Source organism: Vombatus ursinus, unplaced genomic scaffold (assembly GCF_900497805.2).
Source record: "Vombatus ursinus unplaced genomic scaffold, bare-nosed wombat genome assembly UNPS02014176.1, whole genome shotgun sequence".
In the NCBI taxonomy this organism is placed as follows: domain Eukaryota; kingdom Metazoa; phylum Chordata; class Mammalia; order Diprotodontia; family Vombatidae; genus Vombatus; species Vombatus ursinus.
The window spans coordinates 1,891,685-1,902,644 of record NW_020953954.1 but is presented as its reverse complement, the minus strand read 5'-3'; the positions used below and the strand labels follow the sequence as shown (position 1 = coordinate 1,902,644).

The window sequence follows — 10,960 nt, the reverse complement described above, 5'->3', positions numbered from 1 at the left end:
GCATTTCTGTGGCACCTACTGTATGCCAGGCGCGGCGCGAGGAGCTTTCCCAAATATACGACTTCATTGCATCCTCTGCGCACCTGGCAGGCTGGTGGGGTGGAGAACGTGGGGATCTGCTTCTGGCTGCAGAGTTCCTCGCCGTGGACCCAAGGCCGCACCAGACCAAAGCACGGACCTTGTTTCGTTATGTGTGGTCGTCGCCTGCCACCTCCTAGTCGAGTTGCTGCGGGCAGGATTTGGGGGCCGGGCCACGGGATTCTCTCCCCAGGAGCGGGAGCGCTCCCCCGGCTGCGACCCGGCCTGGAAAGTCGCACCCTCCAGGCTCCTCCTCAACCAACTGCCTCTTCAGAGGCCCTTTCCTGCCCCTCTGACTCTGCTCTGGCAAGCCTCGGGGATGCCAGGCCCGCCCCTCGCAGGTAGGCGGCTTGCACCCCAGTCCGCACTCCAGAGGGGCTGAGGCAACAGCTGTTTGTCTTGTCGGGGCGGGGCTTCGCCTTTCTCTGGCTGCCTTCTTATTGGCTGAGCCCGAGGGGGAGGTGGGCAGGCAGGCTGAAGTGTACTGGGCACTTGGTGAATGTGGTTGGACTTGTTTTCAGACAGCCCGGAGAAGGGAGGGAGCGAAAGCTGGTGCCAGGAAGGAGTTCCTGCCCTGCGCTCTGCCCCCACGCCCTGGCCCCTTCTGGGCTTTGTCTGGACCATGGTTGGAGACCATTGTAACCTCCCTGGAGACAGAACCGTGCTCAGCCCGCCCCCCAAAACTGGCCTGAGCTGCAAGATGGTCCTGCAGGCCGTGGGCAAAGTGCTCAGGTAACGATCTGCTCCTCCTTCCCTGGGGGGGAAGGGGCCGATTGGAGGTGCCGTTTCAGGGCTCAGCCTGGTAGGGGCTGTCATTGCCAGGGAAAGTTAGCAGCACCTGGACTGTGCCCTCTTTTGGGGAGACGGAAGAGCCCAAGGCAGCCAACACGTTTGCTTCTGTCTTAAATCTGAACTGGCAATTGTCTGTCTGCTCTGTGTGTGTGTGTGTGTGTGTGTGTGTGTGTGTGTGTGTGTGTGTATGTGTGTACACAGAGCGAGTGTGTGTCTATGTGAGTGCCCCAGGCCAAAGCAACGTCTATGAGCTGGAGGGGCCCCTTCCCTGGGTCCTAGAGAGAGAGAGAGATCCTGGAAGGAAGTCAGGATGTAAATCTGTGGTGGCATTTGGGCTGGGAGCTACACAGTGAAGCCTCATGGCGTATTCCCTAAGAGCCAGTGGCTTCTGGAGCTCTCTGAATGTCCAGGGCAGATTCTGATTAGGAACCTAATTGGGGCCAGGCCATCAGGAAAGTCCCCCAGGCCCAGGGACTCCCTCACGAGCTGAAGGAAAGCAGGGAGATCACATCTGTGGCACTCTCTTCCCTTGGAGTCCCGCAGCACTTCCCAGAACCTGACTGGTTCTGGCCATCCCTCGCCAGATGGGAAATGTGCCCTGCAGCCAGGAGACTCCCACTCCGCTGTAGTCCAGAGTGGGCCCTGGAGTCTGCTCGGCTGGGACCCTTCGAGGAAAGGGAACCTAGGGTGGGTGTGTGGTTGTGTGGGTGGGTCATTGCCCTTCCTTTGAGTTCTGCCCTTTCTCATATGGGGTGGACATTTTCCTCTCTTGTGAAGGAAGCCCTGACACACCCAGAGCCTTTGTTTTTGCCTGAGAGTTGGGCTGCTATGCTTTAGGGAAACTCGGATTCCTTGGGGTGACTCAACCAGCCGGGTGGGAGGGCAGTCCCCCTGACTGCCAGCTCTGCCTGGGTGAGGAGGTTGGGTTAGGATGCCCGATGGCTTAGGGCTGGTGATGCTGACCAGAGCTCCAGGGGGTAGAATCTGAGAGCCGCCCCCAGCTTACCTGCAGAGTCTTGTGGGGGCTGCTGGTCATTGGCAGTCAAACGGATGGATAAAAGCCTGTGCAGACTTGGCTTAGAGTTGTTGCTAACATGACCTTGCTCTTGGGGGAGGGGGTGTCTGTGAGTGTGCATGTGTGTGCCAGTATGTATGAGGTGCGAGTATATTGTGTGTAACTGTGAAGATGCATGTGTGTGAGCATGTGTGCACAGTCATGTGTGCTTTTTTGTGAGCATGTGTATGTGGTGTATGTGTGCTTACATGAGCAGGCGTGTATGAAGGAGATGGTGCTGTGGCCAGTTCATCTGCTTTCCCTGTGGCACATTTTCCCTTTCTAGCCCTCTCCAAGCAGAGGACAACTTAGTGCGGACCACAATTGTTGGTTTTTTCTTGGATTTTTCAGTTCCTTGACCCCAGACCATGCATCTAAGAAGTGCCAGGAAGTGGATGTTTGGGCTTGAACTTAGAAGTCCAAACTAGGTGTGGGGATCCTTCTTTGGCTTTGCTTTCCCTGCCCTCATCCACCCCAGATTAGCCAGGGCTCTGGCTATGAGCCACCCACCCCCTCAGAGAGGGCTACAGGGATCTCGTCAGTGTCCTGCTTCCTTTGTGAGGGGGTGGGGGCTGGGGTGCAGTAGCTACCTCTCAGGGTCCTCCCTTCCACACCAGGAGAGCTCTCCTTTCTGGGCCCGAAATCTGCTTTTCTGCCATTTTCCCCTGTTGCCCCCAGCTCTCTTTTCTGTCCGGGGTGACGCAGAACGAGACTGACCCTTCTGGAGGGATACAGGAGAAGCTCTCCCAGCCTTACTAGGTCTTCTGGCTAAACACCCCAGGTGCCCCAGCCAGTCCTTAGATGGCTCCTATCACTGAGAAGTCCATCACCATCCTGGTCACCTCTTGCACTGATTGACTGTCTGTTCCCCAAAGGGGAGGGCCTGAGACTTCAGCACTGTGGGGAAGTTCTGCTGAGAGACAGCCGAGCTGGCTTCCTCTCCCGACAGACCCAGAACCCACAGCTTAGCCCTGAGTCTGAGGAAATTGCCCAGTGTTTCCCAAAGTTGCATTCCTGACGCGCTCCTCATTGCAAAACGAGTAGTAGCCACGATGCTATTGATGTGGTCTGCCTGCCTCCTCCATCACGGACGCTCGATGCTCAGATCACGCTGGGATCTCCCGGTGTGGAGGGGTCCTGCAGTGATAAAGATTGCACCTCAGCCATGCCTGGCCTTCTTAGGTGACTTTGCCACAAGGCATCCACTTGATCGCCCCAGGCCCCTCTCAGTTTCTCTTATGACCAGCCCGTCTTCTTTTCTCATCATTCCTTTTTGTTACGTGAACAGCCTGTTAACACCAGGTGTTACACACCTGTTACACATCTTCTGCGTGCTCCTTATTCTTAATGCTCCAGAGATTGTTGTGTTCTGTCTCGAAGTCGTGTAGCCCCACTGGTAGCAGATTGGCTAAAAGGATGCATTTGTTTTGGGGTTTTTTTGGGAAAGTTTGGGTCATTGAAGCAGCCTTGACATTTACCGAAGGTGATCAGTGTCCCCTCCTCTCTTGCTGGTTCATTTTGAGCCACCCTTGGAGTGTGTAGGATGTTTCCCTGATGCCAGATTTCCAGGTTTTCTGTTTGACTGCCTTTCATAATCTGAACAATAGTCACTCTTCCTACACTTGGGTTTCCTTTGTGAATGGTTAGGCCACATTCGTCTGCATGGTTCCGCTCTCATCCAGGAGCCCCAGCATGCTGACGGTCGAGGTATCACCCACCTACGAGAGCTTGTTGAGGACCTCCTTGTCCAAGAAGACTCTGTCTTTAACTTGGGTCCTCACTGGATGAGCGTGCATTTCCCCGTGGAAGGCTGCAGCGACTTCAGAGGGTTGTTAGGCAGGGTGATTTCTGCTGTGGTGTGTGTGTGAGACTGTTTTTGGACAGAGCCTTGCAGGCGCTTTTCATTCTGCTGCCTCAGATGCTCATTTTGAATGATAAGGAAACCAAGCAGCCTGGTGGCATCTCGCCTTCTCCTCTGTTCTCTCCCGTCACTTGTGTGTTCTGAGAGGCGCCATCTCCTGTGGACTATCCCCTGGGAAGCTCTGCACGCTCTTCCCGGGGGCCTTCCTGGGCCCCCGACGGTTCTCATGAAATGTTGATGTAGCTTAGGTCGGGGCTTTTTGTCATTTTTGGATACTGGTAAGTTTCAGAGTTGTTCCTCTTAGCCGTGCTTGCGCTCACACCTGGTCCCTCCTTCCTCGGCCGCCCTGTGCTCTCCTCCAAGCCTCGTTGGGCTCGCCAGGCTACTCTGCGTCCTTGTGGCCCTCCTGCTGCCTGCCCAAGTTTGTCAGAATGTGACCCCGCATTCCAGGCGTGGTGGCCTTGCTGACTGACCTCCAGCCTGGCTTCTGCAGGTCTCAGCGCCTGCCGGGGGCCCTTTCTGGGGCTCGCGCCTTTCCTGTGCTCTGCACGTCTCGTTCAGGCCCCCTTTGAGGTCGGGCTGTGTTGGCTGTTCTTTCTGTCCCCAGTGACAGCCTGGATCCAGGGGGGCCTCCTTGGTGAGGCTCGACCAACCAAGCGTTTAGGAAGCTCATTCTCTGCCTCTGCTCTCTGAGGATGGCGCCTGCCCTAACCCTTTGCTGTCACTCTTCTCCATAAATCTTTCAGATGAGTTCATGTCCTGCCCTTGCTCTGCTGTTGGCCACTATCTCTTTCCACCAGCCTGTGAACCACGTGTCTCAGGCGCTTTTGGTGTCCTGTGGCCGTTGATTTACATCAGCTACCATGAATTACCGTAGCCTGTGTCCGCATCCATTCTGTCGTCCCGTTTTTCACGGTCAGTGATTGCCTTAAGTAGGTCAGGGGAGAGTGATTTCATTGCACGCCGTTTCTCCCCACCTTCACTCTTTCTTCCAGCTTCATCCTGATTTTGTTCTCCTAAGCCAGGGGTTACCCAGAAACTGGAACCTGGAGCAACTCTCCTGGCAGTGTCCTTTACCCTCCCTCTGGTTCTTTTCTCCAAGTCGCTCTGAAGCTGAGGACCCAGGGTTGAGGGGCCCCGCTCCTCCCAGGCCCGGTCTCTGGGGTCTGCTTGGGGGGAGAGTGAGGCGATGGACGGACAGACGGACCGGCTGCGGCCCTGGGACTTTGGGGCCGAGGCGGCTCGTGGTGCCCTTGACTTTGCAGACTCCAAGTCAGTGCCTAGACCAATCCAGCGCAGTTCCTGCCCTCCGGGAGCTTACACTTCTGTGGGGTAGTGACTGGTATGAGTATGCAGCTAAGTAAATACAAATCACTTTCCTACGAGGGGAAGGGGAGAGGACTAACATCTGGGGGTGGGGGTGAGAGTCTGGTCCTGCGAGAGGCCAAGGGGGGCATGTTCCAGGCATAGAGGCCAGCCCGGGGACAATCCCTGCTGAGCAGAGGGTGGAGAGCAGGCCGGTGTATCTGGCACATAGGGGGCCGTGCGCCCAGCCTGGAGGCTGGACGGGGATGGATGCAGGGTGCCCGTGGTGCTGCTCCAGCGGGGGCCATGCGTGGAGGGGGTGTTTGGGCAGCCCCGTATGAAGAGGATGCACTGGAGAAGGGAGAGGCAGGGAAGCCCCCTGGGAAGTGTAAGCGTGGAGCTAGGAGGTTGGTGAGTGTGTGTGAGAAATGAGGAGAAGGAATCAGGGCATGGCCGAGATTCTGCCGGGCTGGCTCCGAGGTAGTGATCTCCATGCCTGCAAAGGTGGTGGCTGCCCTGGAAAGGGACTGGAGGAGGGTGGGCAGGGTGGGTGGGCTCCTGCCCACAGGGCATACAGGTGCTGGGAGCCTGTCAGGGCCCAGCAGCAGCCTCGTGAGGATGTGAAGGGCGCCGTTTGTTGGGACTGTCGGACTTGGGGGCCCTGAGTCAGACTCCGGGCCGGAGATGACCGAGTGATGGTAGACGTGTCTCTTCCCCTCTGGTGTCTTCAGTGTCCCTCCCCTGCAAAAGGAGCAGACAGGCCGAGACTTGGCTAGCTGCCTTTCTGCCTCCAGGCCTCGGAGTCTGATGAGGTGAACGGTCGTTCCATGGGCTTTCTTCCCCGTGTCCTTGTCTCCTTTCTCTTCCCTCCTGTCTTGCTCAGAACCTCGGCAGCTGGCCAGGTGAGAGCACCTCGAGCCAGAGGCGATGTCCTGGCCATCCTTCCTCTGAGGCTGTGTGTACAGGGAAGAGTCTGGCCCTGTCTAGCTGGGGTGTCTCCACCATCCCTCCAAAGGTAGCTCCAGGGCCCCTCCTTCATGAAACCTGTGCCTCGCCAGAGGTAGCCCAGAGCCTCACAGGCCCGTCTGTCTCCCTCATAGGGCCTGCCCCGCACCATCCCCGCATCAGTGAAGAAACGAACGACAAATGAGTGACGACAAATGAGTGACGGAGCACTTGCTAAGCTCTTCCTGTGTGCTAAGGCCCAGGGATACAAATACAGGAGCTGAGGCAGGGGAAGAAGGGAACTGAGCGCTTTGGTTAGAAAGGAAGATTTTGGTTTGGAGAGCCCCTGGGGTGGTGAGCGGAGCTGGGCAGGACTCTACCCTCCACTTTCCAGGCCTGATTTGATTAAGGTTTGAGAACTGGATGGAGCAGGGGGTTCCACAGAAGGGCTGGTGAGGAGACCACCAGAGGCAGAGCAGAGCTGGCCTGGAGCTGACCTGGCTCGTCATTAGGACCATCTGCAGAGACATAAGAGTTAATACAAGCTAGCCATGGTCGAAGGCTTCACAGTTTACTAAGTGCTTTCCAAATAGGATCTCATTAGAGCCTCTCAGCTGCCCGTGAGACTCAATGCTACTTGGAGACCCATTTTACAGTTGAGGAATGTGAGGCAGACAGGTGAAACTTGTCCTGTGTCCCATAGCTAGTCACTATCTGATGCCGGATTTGAACTCAGGTCTTCTTGACTCCAGCCATCTTCTCTGCCTAACTAAATCCTGGTTGGTCTCTCCTCTAGCCACAGTTGATCTGGTGGGGAGATGGCCAGAGAGCTCAAAAATGTTTTGTTTTGTTTTACTTTTTTTTAATTTTTAAATAGTACAGTGTGGACACCTTGTTCTACTAACTTGTCTGTCTGCCTGTCTTCTGTCTTCCTGTCTGCCTGCCTGCCTGTCTGTCTGCCTGCCCTCTCTGTGTGTCTGCCTGTCTGTCTGCCCTGCCCTCTCTGTGTCTGCCTGTCTGCCCTCTCTGTGTGTCTCCCTGCCCTGCCCTCTCTGTGTGTCTGCCTGTCTGTCTGCCCTCTCTGTGTGTCTGCCTGTCTGTCTGCCCTCTCTGTGTCTGCCTGCCTGCCTGTCCCTTTTTAGATCCAGAAGCTCTCTGAGTTCCTTCTGCTGTCTGGGATCAGGAAAGGCTTTGTGTAAGGCAGAGCAGGTGAGCTGACTTTTGAAGGAAGCTGGGGATTCTGGCTCCCAGGTGGGTCAGGCAGACAGAGGCACGGAAGTGGAAGGTCGAATACGGCTTATGGGGGATGGCAAGTGGCCCGGCTGGCCTGGAGCTAATGAATTCATGGAAGGGAGTGTGGTCTAATTAGTCCGCAAAATCAGGGATGAAGTGTGGGCCCAGCTCCTAAATGGCAGAGCTGGCGCTGAAGCCCATGATGCCTCCTGACTCCTAATCATGGAGCCCAGGGACATGTTTTCTTCTGCAAAAGATGTGTTCCCCACGGGACTGTTGTCCTGGGACCATAGATTTGGAGTCAGGAGGGTCCTTCATTTTACAGATGGGCAGACTGAGGTCTCTGGAAGTGAGTGGCTTGCTCAAGGTTGCACAAATTGGTGGCCCAGCCGGGTTTGAACTCGCTGCCTCAGACTCCAGATCCATCCCTTTTCCCTTCTGCACCACCGTAGGAAGGATTCTGATCCTGCCTCCCCTCCTCTCCTCCTTTCTGCACTCCATGCATGAGAAAGGGGCCCAGGCGTTATCCCTGTTTGTCCTGGTCATTGATCTCCTTTGGCTTTTCTTCTTGGAAGGATGTTGAGGTGGCCTGTGGCTCCTCCTTCTTCCCTCAGCCCCATAACTGCCTCCCTGAAAGTGAGGCGCAGAGGGGTCATCCGGCTTCTAGGCGTCTGAGACAGGATCTGAACCCAGGTCCTCCTTAATGTCCTTAGGCAGCCTCTGTCGGAGGGCCCTCCTCCCAGAGGTCTACTGCTTCCTCCCTCTCCACCTTTCACCATCTTTCTGCCAAGTCATCTGTGCCTTCTGCTTGGGTCATAATGGGTGGGGTGGAGCAGGACAGGGCCTGCATTTGATCCAGTCCTTAAAAGGGAGAGGAAACACCGGCTTTCTCCTCAGGCATTCTCTGCCTCTCCTAGGACAGAACTGAGCTGGCCCTTTGGAAGCCAGCCCTACAAGCAGTAAGGATGCCTGGAAATGAGTCAGGTCTTTGACAGCGGTAAACAAAGGGCCCCTGTTGGCCCTGGGGATCGTGGAGGGGGAGCTGGGGGCTCCCCCCCCAGGACCCCCTTTAGGGGCATGGGAAGATGGGCTGTGATGATGCCAGGAGGCCCTAGCCCTGGAAAGAGGCCCACCTAGCCCGAGGGTAACCCAGAGGGGTCATTCAGCTTTTGCACAACCCCAGGCAGCCAGCACTCCTTATGAGGACAGAAGCTGGGTTTTCCTGGCTGACCTCCAGCCTGTTCCCACCCATTGCTTCTTTTTCATCTCCCTGGGGCCAAGCAGGACAAGCCTTCCTTCTCTGTGGTGAAATGCAAGGCTCTTTTCTCCTAGAGACAGCATTGTCTTAAGATTTCCTAGAACATTCCTCCCTTACCCCCATCGCATTGCTGCTGGGTGAGCATCCATCTGCCCGCTCTTTCTTTCAGGTAACCTGTCACTTTGCCAAACCAAGACCAGGCTACCAGGCCACTGCTGTTCTCTCTTCTTTCCTTTGTAGAAATTCATTTTTATTTTATTTGCGGCTCTAGATTCTTTCCTTCAATCCCCTCTTCCTCCTCACCCCCCCACCCCCAATTGAGAAGGCAAGAAATACAAAACACTACAAATATAAAGTTGTGCAAAACAAACGTCTACATTAACCACATTCTAGAAGGGAAAAAAACCCCCAAACTGAAGCAGGAACGATACTGCTTCCGTCTTCTCTGTGAGTCCATCTCTCCTCTGTCTGGAACTGGGCAGGTCTGGGGTATGTCCTGGCACGGAGACCCCGAAGTGTTCTGTGCTGTCTGCAGTTATTTTAAAGGGAATTTCACTTTCTGTCTCTTCGTGCTGAACGTTGCTAGTGGAATATAGGAATGCTAATAATTTAGGTGGGTTTCTTTTATATCCTGCACCTTTACGGAAGCTGTTCATTGTTTGGACTGGTTTGAACTCTCAGGCGTTCGCTGAGTAACCCATCATTATCATCAGTAAAGGGGGATCGTTTTATTTTCTCACTGCCTGTGCTTGTTCCTTTAATTTCTTTTTCTTGTCCCACTGCTGTCACCACATTTCTTGTGGGATATTGATTAAGAATGACAATAATGAGCACCCTTGCTTTACCCCTGACCTTGTTGGGAAGGCTTCGCGTTGATCCACGTTGCAGAAATGCGCACTCTTGGTTTTAGACACAGCTGAACTCCATTCATTCCTGTGGTTTCTAGTATTTTTAATAGGAATGAGTGTTGTATTTTGTCAAATGCTTTTCTGAATCTGTTGTTAGAATTGAATGGTTTTTTTGGTTGTTGTTGACGTGATCAGTTATGCTCATAGTGTTCTTAATATTGAAGCAGCTCAACATTCCTGGTATAAATCCAGCCTGGTCACAGTCTATGGTCTTTGTGATTTATCACTGTAATTTCCTTGCTTTGGTATTTTATTTATTTTATTTAAAATTTTTGTGTTACTCTTCATTAGGGAAATTGGTCCATGGTATTCCTTCTCTGTTTTTGCCCTTTCTGGTCGAGGTCTCCAAACCATCTCTGTGTCATAGAGGGAATTTGGTAGGACTCCCCCTTTTTCTGTTTTTTCCCAACAGTTGATGTAGTATTGGAATGTTTAGTTGGATTTGGCAGTCCGTCTCATCCTGGAGCTTTTGGGCTGGTCATTGCTGCTCTCCATTCCTAAGAGACAGCTGGTAGAGGCCCAGAGCTCAGAGCAGGTGCACTTGTGTTCACCTGGTGGGAGCACACAGATGATACAAGGGATAGTGGGCTGGCCCTGGGCTTTGACGAGCACTGGGAGGCTGCATTGGCTTGGCATGCTTTCTGCTGCAGGATTTCTGCTGTCGAAATGGGGTAAACCACAGGCAAACAGCTATGGACACACGAGATATAAAGTCGAGATCAATTAAGGAAGGCACTGAGAAGGAAGAGAATGGGAAAGGCTTCTTAGTGGAAGCCAGGACGAGGGGATGAGGAGGGAGGGAGCTCCAGGCTGGGGTATGGCCAGAGTAAACGTTCAGAATCAGGAGATGGTGTGTCATGGGCAAGGAACAGCCAGGAAGTGGCGGGGGTCACTGGATCACAGAAGACATGCAGGAAGGAAGCCAGGTTAGGAGGGCTTTTAAATTTGGTCCTGGAGGTGGTAGATAAGGAGGGGCCACTGGGCTCACTGAAAGATTCATTGGATAGCTGAGTGGAAGATGCACAGCAGTGGGGAGAGACTGAGGCAGGCAGAGCCACCAGCAGGCAACTGCTATGGTCCAGGTGCGAGGTGAGCAGAGCCCGCCACTGAGGAGAGGCAGGCGGAGGAGAGAAGGGGAGGTAGAAACCTGATCTGAGCCCCAGCAGGGAAGGGGGTGGGGGTGGGGTGAGAGACGGTGAGGAATCTGGGTGGGGCTTTTGTCTGGGAGCGAGAGGGCAGGCTGCACAAATCACACTCTGTTACTCAGGCTTTTCTGACCTGATTTTTGGTAGCTTTCTTTTCCTGTCTTTGCTCAGAGGCAAGAAGGTACATCTTCACACTTTCTCTCCCTCCCTCTCTGTCTGTCTCCCCCTCTCTCTCTCCCTCTCTCTCTTCTCTCTCCCCTCCCTCTCTCTTTCCCCTGTCTCTTTCCATCTTTCACTTTCACTTTCCCCTCTCTCCTCCCCTCTCAGTCTCTCTCTTTTATTTTTCTGTCTCCCCTTCTCTCTCTCTCTCTCTCTCTCTCT

At 54.3% G+C, this 10,960-nt stretch overlaps 1 protein-coding gene across 2 annotated transcripts in view; it reads left to right on the top strand.

Moving 5' to 3' along the window:
* MOB2 (MOB kinase activator 2) overlaps positions 1 to 10,960 on the top strand; it is a 101,436-nt gene that overhangs the window by 66,283 nt on the left and 24,193 nt on the right. Inside the window, exon 1 of one of the 2 annotated variants that reach the window (XM_027860180.1) lies at positions 595 to 810. The exons of the other annotated variant lie outside the window; for it this stretch is intronic. Within the exon in view, the coding sequence (XP_027715981.1) occupies positions 701 to 810 (110 nt within the window). The 5' untranslated portion in view covers positions 595 to 700. Of the gene's footprint in view, positions 1 to 594; positions 811 to 10,960 lie in introns of those variants that run through there. 2 annotated transcript variants of the gene reach the window in all.